The sequence below is a fragment of the Dendropsophus ebraccatus genome, chromosome 11 (assembly GCF_027789765.1).
Source record: "Dendropsophus ebraccatus isolate aDenEbr1 chromosome 11, aDenEbr1.pat, whole genome shotgun sequence".
NCBI classification, from domain to species: Eukaryota; Metazoa; Chordata; class Amphibia; order Anura; family Hylidae; genus Dendropsophus; species Dendropsophus ebraccatus.
In genome coordinates this window covers 75,974,683-75,989,697 of record NC_091464.1, presented here as the reverse complement: position 1 = coordinate 75,989,697, position 15,015 = coordinate 75,974,683, and the positions used below count along the sequence as shown (strand labels likewise).

The following is a 15,015-nucleotide window of genomic DNA, read 5'->3' as shown; positions in this document are numbered from 1 at the left end:
ACTCTTTCTGCACTGGGCAGTATATACCTGAAGCCTCTGAGTCTGCAGAGAGCAGGGATCGCTTTAAGGTGGCACTGACTGCAAACTTTGAGTCCATGTCACTGACAAAAGACGTGCTCCTGCTGCAAATTTCTAAGCCAGCTGCTTTCCCCCCCTCCCATCCCCATGATTGATGACATTGGCCAGGATCCAGCATAAGGAAGGTTTTTTTTTCCTCCAGGACTACGCACGAAATGAGATCACATCACTTCAAAGACTTAAGGGGAGGGATCAGTGGGCAAGCCCCATAAATTCCGGCACAGGCTGTCAGGCTCCAGCAGTCATGATCCAGAGTCAATCAGAGCAAGCTTGCTAGTTGCCGGTTCCTAGCTGAGCACAAGGCATAGAGAGCTCCTAGCAAGCAATCCGCACGCAGAACTTTCCCTTCCACTTTGTTGCCTTCAAGCTTGCGCGTAATTACGCACTGAGAACCGTTCTGCAACTTTGTATCCATTCTCACCTCTTTCCAGGATGAGGCGTGTGCAGTATCTCCTGCCCTGCATGGCAGCTTTGGTCTATGCCCGGATTGTCCTAGGGGTATCAATGGAAGAAGAGCTGGTGGTCCTTGTCCAAGTTCCAGCTGAGGATGGCAAGGTGGTATACCGCCTGGATGCTTTTGGAGAAGCCCTGACCTTGGAGTTAGAGCCTGACCCAAGTTTCCTTGCAAGGGACTTTAGTTTGCAATATGTGGGTAAACCCAAGTCTACTGGAGAAGACTCTGCAGAGCCTCTTACTAACCTGGCTGACTGCTTCTATTCTGGCACTGTCAATGGGGATCCAGCTAGCAGTGCAGCTCTGAGTATCTGTGCAGGGATCAGAGGAGCCTTCTATCACCAAGGGGAAGAGTATTTCATCCAGCCCAGCAATCACACACTGACAATGGCATCTTCCAGCACTATGGCTCTGCATCTAGTGAGCAAGAGGAGTCGTGTCAAGGCAAAGTGTGGAGTCACTGACGTCTCCCAGAAGCAGCAGCTGGACTCTGAGGAGCCACAGGCCAGGCAACCTATGGCACTACCAGGTAAGGGGCTCATTTACTTGTATTTATAAGAAGTTTGAAAACCTTTTTTTTTTTTTCTCTGCAAACTCTTCTTCCTCTGCAAAACTTAAAAGTGAAATAAAAGTTGCATAATTTCCCTTGGTTGGGTAATGAATCAGTAGGGCACTATGCCCTGGAGTCATGCCAGCCGGCCAAGTTACAGGGCTGTGCTATTCGCTGCAGCACATGGACTTGAAGGGAACTTGTGGATCTTAAGGTGTTAAAGAATATGACCTCATAGCAAAAACTAGGCATGCCAGCGCTTGTATACCGTTCTCCTTAGAAGAAGTAAATTATACCTTTCTGCCTTTTTGCACCCTGTTCTACAAGACTTGTAAAACCCAAATTTTCATTCATAAAACAGCTGGTGATTGTGATAACAAATGAAACATTGTGGAGGATTATAATAGCCTGGGGCAGGGTGGGGGGGGGTGTTGGGTTTGTAGTGTACAGGATGGGTTAGGTAAAGCTAACTGAGGCGGAAAGCGTTAATTCAGAAGCTGAGAGCCCCTCACAAGGGTGCAGTGTCTGGGAAAGGTGCTGTGGTTTCAGGGTCAGAGAAGCAGTCAGGAGTTTGGCAGCAGTCACAAGTACTATTCTGTGATTACATGTGGAAGTGAATGATCTTACATCAATTCCTTCAACGCTATTAAGGTGCAAGGTGACTCGGATCTAGTTACAAGCGAGTCATAGACGGCATACAATGTGCAAAAACCGCAAGGATCTGAAGGATTTCCATACTTTGCAGCCCGTGGACTGACTTTTTTTTTTTTTTTGTCTTTTTTGCAGGATCAGGAAGTTCACGGAAAAAGAGGTTTGTCTCCAGTCCTCGCTATGTGGAGACCATGCTGGTGGCTGATCAGTCCATGGCTGAATTTCACGGGAGCAATTTAAAGCACTATCTCCTAACCCTAATGTCAGTAGCTGCTAAGCTCTACAAGCATCCCAGCATCCGAAACTCTATCAGTCTGGTGGTGGTGAAGATCCTGGTCATCTACGACGAGCAGAAGGGACCCGATGTGTCCTCCAACGCTGCTCTGACATTAAGAAACTTCTGCAGCTGGCAAAAACAGCACAACCCACCCAGCGACCGCCATGCAGAACATTACGATACGGCGATCTTGTTCACAAGACAGGTAATTGACTTTGACTTTAATCTTCCTCTAGTCCGCCATTAATCAGATTATAATCCTATGTATATTACATTGGGTAAAATGGCCAAAATAAAATTCAGCTCTAAACTAAGAGGGGGGGGGGGGGGGGGGGGCGTCTGTGCTCTGAAATGTTGATGTGCGCTCCAGCCAAGGCAACAAGCCAAAGTTAAACATGTACTGCCAAACTTTTGTCCTTGATCTAATTAATATTGAAACCACTATTTTATTTTTATTTTTTTTAAGGATCTTTGCGGAGCTCAGACATGTGATACCCTTGGGATGGCTGACGTTGGAACCGTGTGTGATCCCAGTCGCAGTTGCTCCATCATAGAAGATGACGGCTTACAAGCAGCTTTCACCACAGCTCATGAACTAGGTATGTGTTTCCACATGGCTTTTCTGGGATACAGCTTAGGCCTTACATAAACAATTCAGAAAGGAAATGCTTAATGTTTTTACTGAGACAAACTGAGAGATTTTACGCCTAGTCGCTATAGAAACCAGAAAAGAATGCATCCTCAAGTGCTAAAACGTTTACGACGAGGAAGCACTTAGGATGTTTGCCATCTTGATATTGGACATATATTAGAGGAAGTCTTCTCTCAAGTGCGTTGATGAGTTTAGTGGAGAGCTGTAGAGTGCATTTCACACAGGAAAGTTTCCTGCAGAATTTAACCCAAAAATGTATATTTACAGGTCATGTGTTTAATATGCCTCATGATGATGCCAAACAGTGCTCTGGATACAATACGTTGAGTAAGGATTCCCATATGATGGCGTCTATGCTCTCCAATCTGGATAGACATGAACCATGGTCTCCTTGCAGTGCATTTATGATCACGTCCTTCTTGGATAACGGGCATGGTAAGTTCTTTCAGCTTCTCATCTTATAACATGTTTTGGGGTCTATCTAGCTTAGTTGGGTGGGTGTCAATCACTATTGCAGTATGTTTCTTTAATAGCGTCCAACCTAGACGAGGCATGTAGTCAAGAGAGATGTCACGGTCTGTGAGAACATGTTCTCTGACAAACACTGAGCTCAAATATTTCTCTATTGCTTAACTAGGAGAGTGCTTATTGGACAAGCCCAGCAGACCCATCCAACTTCCATCAGATCTCCCTGGAACGCTGTATGATGCCAATAAGCAGTGCCAATTTACATTTGGAGAGGAATCCAGACATTGTCCAGATGCCGCCAGCACGTGTACGACCTTATGGTGCACCGGAGTCTCTGGAGGACTACTCGTCTGCCAAACCAAACACTTCCCTTGGGCTGATGGAACCAGTTGTGGAGAAGGGAAATGGTGTCTAAAGGGCAAGTGCACAGAGATGACAGACAAGAAACACTATGAGGTACATTCATGTTTCTTCATGTGCTCCTTTTTTTTTTTTATATAGTTATTGGAATGAAGTAAATGTTACTCAATGAATATTAGCTGGTTCATATTAGGTCTTGATGTAGGATACCTATAGACTAGTTTTTAATGTTACTTATTTTATTCCAGACTCCTGTACATGGTGGTTGGGGAGCATGGGGTCCATGGGGAGAGTGCTCTAGAACTTGTGGAGGTGGAGTCCAGTACTCAGTTCGCGAATGTGACAATCCAGTGCCAAAGGATGGCGGAAAATACTGTGAAGGCAAAAGGGTCCAGTATCGTTCATGCAACATCCAAGACTGTCCTGAAAATAATGGTGAGTGTCCTGGAGATATTCTCCAAATCTTTGCACATAGTTTACTATTAAAACAATGCACTCAGGTACTAAACCTTGACACTTTAATATCCTCAGGCAAGACATTCAGAGAAGAGCAATGTGAAGCTCATAATGACATCTCAAGGACTCCTGGAAGTGGACCCAATGTTGAATGGACACCTAAATTTGCAGGAGTCCGTCCAAAAGACCGTTGCAAGCTTGTATGCCGTGCAAAAGGCACCGGATTCTTCTTTGTGCTGAACCCCAGGGTAAGTTAATGGAATAACCCTTGATCTAGTTAAAGAATGGAGCAGGACTTAATCCTTTACTATATTGTAGAACAGAATGCTGTACACTGTACACTAAGCCCCGCTAACACTCACTTCAGGGATTTTAGCTCTACCATCAATAACCCGCATAGAATTGCTTTGGGTTAAAGCACATCTGTGTACATACACTCGCAAACTGTAGGAAGTCTGTGTCCTCTCCAAAGGTCATGGAAACTGTGGAATCAATGACCTACAACCTTAACTATTACTGTCTAGAACTAAAGTACATATTATGTAATCTGGATATAGATTTTAACCTGTTTTGTTTGTTTTTCTTTCCCTGTGCAGGTAGCCGATGGTACGCCATGTAGTCCCGACTCAACTTCTGTTTGCATCCAAGGCCAATGTGTCAAGGCAGGCTGTGATCGTATAATAGGTTCCAACAAGAAGTTTGATAAATGTGGAGTCTGTGGAGGGAATGGCTCCACCTGCAAGAAAGTATCCGGGACATTTACAAAAGCAAGGTATGCATTGTTTGTTTAGGATTCTGCATTAGATACATCCACATTAAGAGGATCATATGTGATACAGTAGTTCAATGTCTAGTTTGTCTTCCCTAGAGTTAGATATTTTCCAAATCCACTCTGTAACTCAAAGGACTAAAGTCCATTTTAATCAGTTACTAAATAAACTCTTCTTAATCTCTGAGTTTGCAGAATTTTATGTTTCATTCAATTTTTTTTCTCTCCCATAGATCTGGGTATCATGATGTTGTCACCATACCAGCTGGGGCAACAAATATTGAAATCAAGCAACGCAACAGCAGAGGTTCAATGCATGATGGCAGCTACTTGGCCATAAAGGCAGCTGATGGCACCTACATCCTTAATGGCGACTATACATTATCCACATTGGAACAAGACATTTCCTACAACGGCAACTTTTTGACATACAGCGGCTCCACTGCTTCCCTCGAAAGAATCCGTAGCTTCAAGCCGCTGAGAGAAGCCATCACTATACAAGTCCTCACTGTGGGAGATTCACAAAGACTGAAAATCAAGTACATTTATTTTGTCAAGAAACCTGCTCAACCAGAAAAGCCTTTGAATAAAAAGAAAGAATCCTTCAATGCTATACAAGAAACAATTCTCTCCGAGTGGGTTATTGGAGAATGGGGTGAATGCTCAAAGACTTGTGGATTAGGCTGGCAGAGAAGATCTGTAGAGTGCAAAGACTTAAGAGGTCAACCTTCAAAAGACTGCCCGAATGAGCTCAAGCCAGACGATATCCGGTCATGTGCAGACATTCCCTGTCCCCAATGGCAATTGGGAGACTGGTCCTCATGTTCTAAGACCTGTGGGAAGGGTTTTAGAAAGAGACTCTTGAAGTGTGTGTCTTACGAGGGGAGCAATTTGCCTCAAGACAACTGCGACCCTCTAAAGAAGCCAAAACATTTAATAGACTTTTGTACTGTTTCCAACTGCAGTTAAACAGCATCTGACCGAGAATTTTATTAGGTTCTTTGAAAAAAAAAAAAAAATCAACATGCTGTAAGCGGAAGGTCGGGTAGAATGGGTTGGTCGATTGTACAAACCGGAGGATGGAAAGTTATTGAGCAGGAACAGTGCAAATATCTGCTGGTTGGGTTGAACCAAGAGATTGAACAAGTTACGTAGGTTTGAGAGAAGGGCATATTACTGTCTCTACATCCTTCATCTTTAGACCCCCTGGGGCATTATGGGTTCACTTTAAAACTTTTGGAGTCTGTTACCAGATTGGGCTCTATTTGACCCTATCAATGGCGGCCATATTATATATTAAAACTACTCGGGCTCCTTAAAGATTAGAAGCCCACCATTGACATTTTCTTAAGAGGCCTTCAGATGTTTTTTGGGGGATTTTGCCCTCGGTTAGGGTTAACCTACCTCATTTAAGAAGGGCAAGACCAGGAGCTGTAAATGATCCGTATCATTAATTATGGCTGCTATCATCACAGTATATTTTTATAGAGTAATAAAGCCATATTCTCATTTATGTGAGACATGCAGATTAGGTGGACCAAGATTTTAGAGGGGATTAAAATACACTTATAATGGTACCTTGAACACCCTTTACTGTAAGTTATAAGCATATATTAGCTACGTATAAGGTCAAGTGATCATATAAAGCCTTAGGGCTGTGGGCCATGTTCTTTTATACAGGTCACAATAATGTTATAGCCTATAGTAGGGGGATGTTAAAACTTTATAATACAAGTTTTCCTAAGGAAGTAACATCACACATCTCTTTAAACATAACTTATTTACAGGACTTGTATTGTATTAATTAGCATCACTTGTGTATTATAGTAATATACCCCTCAAAGGCCTGACAGCCAGATGTGAACATTTATCCTTAAGGGTTTTAACATCTGGTTTCACAGCTTTTCTAAAGGAAACCAACAAACATAGACAATGGGCTGGGGGAGGGGGCTCTAAATTTTAGGCCAGTATAGACTATAAGATTGTACATACATAGAGATATAACATAAAAAGGTATATATGCTCCATATACCAGGTGTAAAATATGGAAATATATTTGGTAGACAGTCCTGGGGATAGCAGGTCCATCCACAGCTGTTGGCCAACCGGCATGTTTCAATTATCTGTGTCAGGTTGGCGAATATGACTTCAGTGAATGAGTGCGTGCGTGTGTATATATATCTATATACAGAGTATACTTCATAAGTATTTGCTTCAGCCCCTTCCATGAAGGGATCCTACGACTCATCATATACCTATTTATTTTTGTACGACCAGTCCGACTATATTTTAAGTTATCGCTTTCTATAACAAGATAAAGAGTATTTATGCATTATTATATGTAACTAGAACTATTAAAAGAACACTTTGACATTCCTTGACCTTCTTTGATTTATTTTGATTTTTACTGATAAATCTTGGAATTTGGGATCTGCCGTCAATTTCTGTGATTTTTTTTATTTTTTATTTAATTTCCCTTTATAGTAGTAGGCAGGGATGAGCAGCTGCTGCCTTTGTACTCTGTGCCACTCCTCCCTGGGTACCTAGAAAAGCTGGATCCATTCTTGGGAAACTTTTTAAAGTTTCCCGGGACTTGATAAATCTTTTCTCAGCACCCAGAGTGGCATGGAGTCCAGCCTAGCAAAGCGCTTGCTAGTATTGTAAATTCGCTCATACCGAGTGGTAGGAGTTTCTTTGGCCGATTACTTGTCTCCAAGCCCTCTGCTTAGACATAGAATTAGAAGTTATATGGGTTATCCAAAAATTAAAGCTTTAGCCCCTATTACAGGAAAGGCTATAACTGGTGTTGAGCTGACTTACCAAACTGATTAGCAACATTCTCTAAACCCAAACACTTGGCATTTGACTACAGTCAGCTGGAAAAGTGGATACTGCCCTAGGGAATCCTAGAAGACATGGATAATAGACTGTATCCATGTGTTCCTGACAGCCCTAGGGAGGCAGTTAAGTTCTTCAGCCGCCGGGAGGCAAATGCAGAGTGTTTAGGTTCAGAGAATGTTGCCGAAGTCAAACATTTTGACAAGTCCGCTCAACACTAGTTGTCTGCCGGCTAGGAGAATGGGGTTTATTTTGTCCCTCAAATTAAAAAAGAGAATTGACCGAGCATGCTGTCCTTTTAATTTGATAGGAGACTGACAAAGAGACTAGAATTATTTGTGACTATCAGTCGCACAGCTGGTTAATGGTAGGCTAAACCACCACTTTCTTTTAATCTGGGGAAGAGTATCATAGCAAAGTGGTCATCTACCCTTTGGATAAGTGATACTCTTTGGACCACCCCCTTAAAATCTGCACCATATTATGAAAATAGAGCTCAATAAAACAAAAATGGCATACTTGGACCTCAGTTTAAATGGGCCCTATGACTACTAGAGACGTATCAAAAGATCTAATCACTTAGACCCCAAATGATCACCAAAACAATTTGGCAAAAGTATACACTAAGCACATTCTTTTCCAGGTCCATGTCACCTGACCAAGACTGTCACCTATTGATAATCTATGAGACCATCTTACACACAGTGGCAAGAAGCTCTCGTTCTAGACTATCACACTACCAGTAAAAAAAAAAAAAAAAAAACTTTTGACGTTGTTTTGGCAAGTCAATGCACATAGATGATTGGTTGATCTAATAAATATACTGCTGTAGGCTAGTACTATGCATCTTACATATTCCATACAACAGCGGTATTTTCCTTAGAAGCGCTGCTTTAATGGGAGAGCACAGTGCCTCTCATTTTCTCCCAATTCAGACCCACAAAGCATATAAAGGTCTGTGCATGGGATTTAAGCCCTCATGGACTTTCATAGCATGGCTAAGTACACAGCTTGACACTCTCCTGAGAACAAAGAGACTAACACTTTGTCAAAATGTGCTTTGTCAACTCTTATTGAGTCACTGCCAGTGAGGTGCATGGAAACAGCTGGTGCTTTGTACCATGCAATTAACATTGAGCTTTTATTACCTAATGGGAATAGCCAGACGTTCATGCAGTGAGAGCAGACTGGGAACATGATGGGGCCTCCTGTATCTGGGAACAGCCAATCAGATTGGAGTCATCATTGCTCAGGGGCGGTGGTGCAGCAATCTGATTGGTTGATGTGGTTAACGCCTCCGCCTTTTATATCTGCATTTATTTTTATTGATCAGGTCCAATCACAGGTATTGAGGAATTTGTTACTACTTCATGCTGTTTCATCCTCTGCCTGGGGTGTTGTCTTTTCTCCTACAAAAACAGAGGGGAGGGAGTCCCGTAAAAGTTTACAAGTGCACAGGGAAAGTGCTGCCGCTCCTGACATGCAAATGCTAAACATATGCTACTCACCAGGCTTATATAATAGGGATGCGAGTGCAAACGTGAGGACTCTTCAGAGGTTATATTAACATTATAAGGATGGCAGATACGTCTATTCATGTGGGATGATGCCAATTAGGTATAACACATGCATGCATGCTCAGCTCGACTGGGTTTGCATGTGCTTTCAAAGGGGAGTAAGTTGCTGCCAGACACCACTGATATCAATGAGCCTGATCCTTGTTTTCTCCAACATAATTTGTCAAGAAGACACCACCCCCACCACCCCACCCCAATATATAAATATCATGATAGTCGGTTTGAATTACTTTTCTGTAATGTGATCGGAGGACTTTATTCCTTCTACCTAGCATGCGTGTGTATGAGAGAATAGGAAGTAATGGCTGTAGGCAATGTTGGTTTATAGGCACATTAAGTGTTCTTGTACACCACCTATGAACTCTTTGGATCCATACTAAGGCAGCAAAAGAACTTTACGGGATTTTATTGTGCCTCTGGGTACAAATGTCTGTAATGCCGCAAAGCAGAAGCACATGACAACCCAGAGAGATACTGTGTGCCACCATACACCTACAGGTATAGATGCCAGCTGAAAGTTAATACCAGGCTGTACATGTAGCCAGGGCTGTATTAACAGCTGCTGCTGCCCTAGGCACTAAACTTTAAGACGCGCAACCTCAGGATTGGTAGGTAATAGTTCCAGGTGTCACATTTAACACCGCCATACTGTGACTGGATAACACCATCCACCATACTAGTCTTCCTCACTCTACTCTGCAATCTCGCCTGTGCCCATTTTTTCTTTTTTATTATCTGTATAGCGCACACAGATTCCGCAGCGCTTCACCTATCTGTATGTTTTTGGGTGTGGGAGGAAACCGGAGTACCCGGAGGACACCCACGCAAACATGGAGAGAACATACAAACTCTTTGCAAATGTTGTCCTTGGTCGTCTTTGAACCCAGGACTCCAGCGCTGCAAGGCTACAGTACCACTGAGCCACCGTGCTACCCCCCCCCCCCCCCCCCACCTCCAAAGACAACAGACTTACTGGCAAGTCGAAAAGGGAGGTGGGATGCTGCAAAAAATAAAAAGAAAACAAAGAATTTCCTTCCCCCTGCTCCCCCTGCATATAGCTTTACATGTCATACATTGGATAGATCGGTCCAGTTTCAATCAAAGGAGGAGATCCCAAAAGGGGTATTCTCTTCTGTGATCTCTGTAAGGACAATGGTGATCTTCATAAGACGACCCCTTTAAGCCACGTTACAGTTGATAATACTGTACTTACTCATATACAACGCTATTACTCATGTGCCGCCATGCTGGCTGGACAGCTCCCCCCAGAAGATGGCTTCCCATAGAGCATGGCATACACCATGCAATGATGATGATGATAGTTTCTATTAGCCAGAACTTTGATTTCATTGCAATGTTCATAAAAACTAATCCAGACAGAAGAAAAGAGCACAACTAATGCGTTTTGGATACTTAGTTTGGAAAATTAGTTGTTCTCCTTGAATTCTAGTATCCAGAAGGTACAAATGTTACGGGACTCACGTGTTAACACGGTTAGTACCATGGAACACCCAAAAGCAGAGGCAAGCTGATCTTGTAGTTTTTCAATTACACCATCTTTTTGGCTGAACAGTAGTTTGGGCACCAGCTTCCCCATACACATGTATGCTCATATCAGCCAAGAGTGCATGTGTTTCTAATGGGAAGAGTAAACTGCAGATATCTCTAGTGGTGGCTTACTGCAAAACATCTAGTGCTGAATTTTTTTTTATTTAGGTCAAGGATGAGGAACCTGTGGCCCTCCATCTGTTGCAAAATTACAAATCCCATCATGCCTGGACAACCAAAGCTTTAGCTTGGTTGCAACTGCTGGAGGGCCGAAGATTCCCTATCACTGGTATAGGGAGACATGGAAGGCCTCCACACACCTAACATAAGCAGCCATCCATCCAAACTCCAATGGTTCTGACAATGTTCCTTCAAACTGTACTGGGTGAAGTTTGCTGACAAGGTAAATATGGGCGATATTTATCAGACCTCACGTAAAGGATCAGGGGAGAAGTCGCCCATAGCAAACAATTAATTTAATTTTCAGAGGCCTTTTTAAAGTTGAAAGAACCAATCTGGTTGATTGGTTGCTATGGGCAACTTCTCCACTGCTCCTTTTCCCATTGAGATTTATTAAGCTTCTCTGTTGCCTATAGCAACCAATCAGAGCTCAATTTTCATATTCATCATGTCTAATCCTTCTTTCCCCTGACATCTGGCAGGGTATGTTAGGAACCCCATAAGGTTCGCCCTGCCTTGGAGGACTTAAAGTAATTTTGCAGAAATAATACCGGTAATAAAAAAGTATAAGGCTGTCAATAGTTCATCAGAAGAGTGCCAGCATACGGCAACCTCCCCATCATTGCCCACGGTACACCAAAGGCCGTATTATACGGCACAATATTGTCAGGTCAATGCTCGCTTTCTCCTCAATCCCCTTTTGCTGTCTGTCCAGTCACACGCAATGAACGTCCGGTAATCGGCCAAGTCTGGCCGATATTTGGTGTAACAGGCTTTTGCTTAGGCTGTCCAGGCATGATGGGAATTGTAGTTTTTCAACAGCTGGAGGGCCAAAGGTTCCCCATCCTTGATTTATACCTTTACTTATGCTGCTGTTTCTCTTTCCAATCAAAATGTATTGGGGGCCTATCTCATGTTACTAAAGGCAGGGCCATGTTACCAGCTGCTGCTGCCCTTGCATTAAACTTGAAGACGCCCCATCTTCACTCTCCAATTAGCACCAGGATTTTCTTTTGGGCGTATTGCCTGTAGGCTTATTGCCTATAATCCTGGTAATCAATGATTAGAGCCGTCTGCATATTGTCTGAAGGAATTCTCACCACAGGATTGGTAGATTGGTAGGTAATAGCTCCAGGCCTCACATTCCCCACCGTCATACCAGACCTGAACAATACCGGCATACTGTGACTGGATAACACCGCCATACCAGACCTGACCAATACCGCCATACTGTGACTGGATAACACCGCCATACCAGACCTGACCAATACCGCCATACTGTAACACCGCCATACCAGACCTGACCAATGCCACCAATACTACCCCCCCCCCCCCCTTTAAAAACCCCAGATGTACTGGAAAGTCTGAACTGGAGGTGAGAGACTAAAAAAAATAAAAACAAATAAAAATGTGTTCCCTTAACCCTGCTTCCTGGTGCTGCCCCCCCTGCAAGGTGCTTCCCATGGGTGCCTAGTGGTAAATACAGCCCTGGCTATAGGATCCTATATAATCTGCTCCTAATATAAGTATCTAATGGTCAGCTCACCCCCTATATACTGAGCAGACGTCTGGCCGGCATACTCTATAACGTGGCATGTTCATTAAGTCAAAAAAGAAAATGAGATTTTGCCAGAATAAAAATGCAATCCATTATGGAAAAAGCTCTAGAGAAGAGGCCAACTTTTTTATTTTTTTATTTGTATGTCTCGCAATAAGCATAAAAGATTCACAAACCCCATAAAAATTGAACTCTAGTGGTTTTAACCAGTGCCATGCTGGAGGAGATTATGGTCAGCTGTTCAGGCCCCTATTTGTCCAGAACGCCGTCCGGGCTTGTCAGCGGCTGAGAGTTAGCAGAGCCGCGTTTCCTTGTGTAAACAGTCAATGTGAAGCTGCACTATACAGACGTAAGCTATCCAAACATTATAACCAAATATTTATCGGCCACGATTAACAATTTATACGTTAAACTTTGGCTAGGTTTCCCTTTTGGCTCCTCTTCTCGATATGTATAACAACACTCCGCTTGTATAATCGCTGTCAGCCCTAAGAATGCAGATAAGACCACAAGGAAGATCAACCGTGTTCTGCGCCATTACAACTGCCTGGGTCACGCTCAGCGCTCCTCTAAAGCTTTCCCTACCACCGAAGAGACTCCGATGACCACACAAGATGTTTCTTTTTCTCTCTCTCTCTTTGCGTCTCTTTGAATCACCAAAATACTGTTTTAACCCTCCCCGATTCATTGTATGGCCAAAGGCATTTACATATCAAAAGAGGAGAAAAGTGGCAAATTTCACGTCCTCTTGAAGCTCTCAATTTGTCATGTCAGTGGGCCATGAATGAGGCCGAGGAGAAAGGTCTCCCTCGTCGCACGTCTGGCTCAAGGGCCTTTAAAGTTATGGAAATTCTGCCGGACGTGTGAAGTTTGGAGATTTTTTTTTTCCCATTGAAGCTTGAAATCGTGTTGCTCGCCATCTAGTGTTCAGCATATGAAAGTGCAAACTTTTTTTTTTTTTCACTTTTTTTTTAAGACTTATCCTTAATTTTATTATTTTATAGAATAATTATTGTTAGTATTTATCAAATGATTCCCTCCTTATAGGATACAAGCTGGGGCATGGCAGAGACTTTATAATCACTACAGAGCTGTTACACAAGCTGCATTATTACTGGTTCAATGAGGCATTATATAGAAAACAGAAGAGTCTTTCTTTTCTTATGTAAATGGGCTAAACATAGGCGATGGCGGTGGAAAACACCATAGATTATAAATCTATATTATTGGTTCAGCATTCTTTATACTGCTGTTTTCCCAAACCTATTACCATAGAGTAAGATCTGACAAATATTTCCGGTCCCATGGAACCTTTATTTGTCCTCCGCACCTCCTGTCTAGCATCTAGGCGAGGGTTGAAGCTCTCTATGTCAAATTTACAACTCTTCCTGTTGCTGTCGCATTCTGGGGACTCCCTTAGTTCAAAGAATCTATAGAATTCCAGGAATGCTGTCCAGGTTGATGGGAGTTGTAGTTTTGCAACACCTGGAGAGCCACAGGTTGGGACGTTATAGAAATGGATTCTAATATACTACTATAATAGAGCTAATATTTTCTGTTATCAGCCAATCCTATTATATTATACAATGAGATTATGACTAGAGATGAATGAACCTGGAGCATGCTCGAGTCCATCCGAACCCGAACTTTCAGCATGTGATTAGCGGTGGCTGCTGAAGTTGGATAAAGCCCTAAGGCTATGTGGAAAACATGGATATAGTCATTGGCTGTATCCATGTTTTCCAGACAACCTTAGAGCTTTATCCAAGTTCAGCAGCCCCAGCTAATCAAATACCGAACGTTCGGGTTCAGATCTACTCGAACCAGAACCCGGTTTGCTCATCTCTAATTATGACCAGAAAGTCAATTACTTTATCTAGGATATTGATTGCCAACCTGTATGTCAGGGCATGCTGGGAGTTGTAGTTTTGCACCACTTGGAGAGCTACAAGTTTCAGAAAATGTCAAAAGTTTGGATCAGTGTGGGTCTGAATGTTCAGACTTTGATCGCAAGAACAATAGGCTAAGATGGAGGGAGGGTGTAGGGCTTCTCCATGATCTTTTTTGAAATATTTTGTCATAGAAATCAGTAGCATAATTATAAGAGGTTGTGCCCTAAGTGATCTAACAAGATCTATAACACACGGATAGACGGCTGTACTAGCTCAGTGGCTCAGTTGGCACATTGGTTTGTGATGCTATGTTTCCTTCAAAGCAAAATTTAAAAAAAACAGGAATATATAAAGGTTGCACAAAAAGCGCTTAAAGGGAAACTATCAGTGGGTTACCTGTTGATATGTCTCTACACCACACGGAGCGCTGAGGATGAGTGTAAGTTTGTTACCTTCATGTTTAGCGCAGTTTCCGTGATATTAAAAGCTTAATCTCTATGCTAATTAGGGGCTTTGGTGTACAGGGAGTGGGACTTATTGGTGCACTGAGTATGGGGCTTATTGGTGCACTGGGGGCGGGGCTTATTAATGCACTGGGTATGGGGCTTATTGGTGCACTGGGGGTGGGGCTTATTAGTGCACTGGGGATGAGGTTTATTGGTGAACTGGGGGTGGGGTTAAAAGGGATTAAACTCCTAACATCACACA

At 42.9% G+C, this 15,015-nt stretch overlaps 1 protein-coding gene across 1 annotated transcript; it reads left to right on the top strand.

Moving 5' to 3' along the window:
* Positions 1–330: 330 nt before the first annotated feature.
* On the top strand, positions 331–7,090 carry ADAMTS1 (ADAM metallopeptidase with thrombospondin type 1 motif 1). The gene is made up of 9 exons (XM_069945116.1): positions 331–1,060; positions 1,868–2,214; positions 2,476–2,608; positions 2,929–3,096; positions 3,299–3,585; positions 3,738–3,924; positions 4,021–4,193; positions 4,542–4,717; positions 4,948–7,090. Exons 1-9 carry the CDS (start codon positions 511–513, stop codon positions 5,681–5,683), a joined length of 2,757 nt encoding a protein of 918 aa, XP_069801217.1. The 5' UTR covers positions 331–510; the 3' UTR covers positions 5,684–7,090.
* The last annotated feature ends 7,925 nt before the right edge of the window (positions 7,091–15,015 follow it).

Coding starts and splice junctions, on each gene's coding strand:
- ADAMTS1 (XM_069945116.1), top strand. CDS start 511: ATGAGGCGTGTGCAGTATCTCCTGCCCTGCATGGCAGCTTTGGTCTAT. Junction 2,609..2,928: donor CACCACAGCTCATGAACTAG/GTATGTGTTTCC, acceptor GTATATTTACAG/GTCATGTGTTTAATATGCCT. Junction 3,097..3,298: donor CTTCTTGGATAACGGGCATG/GTAAGTTCTTTC, acceptor TTGCTTAACTAG/GAGAGTGCTTATTGGACAAG.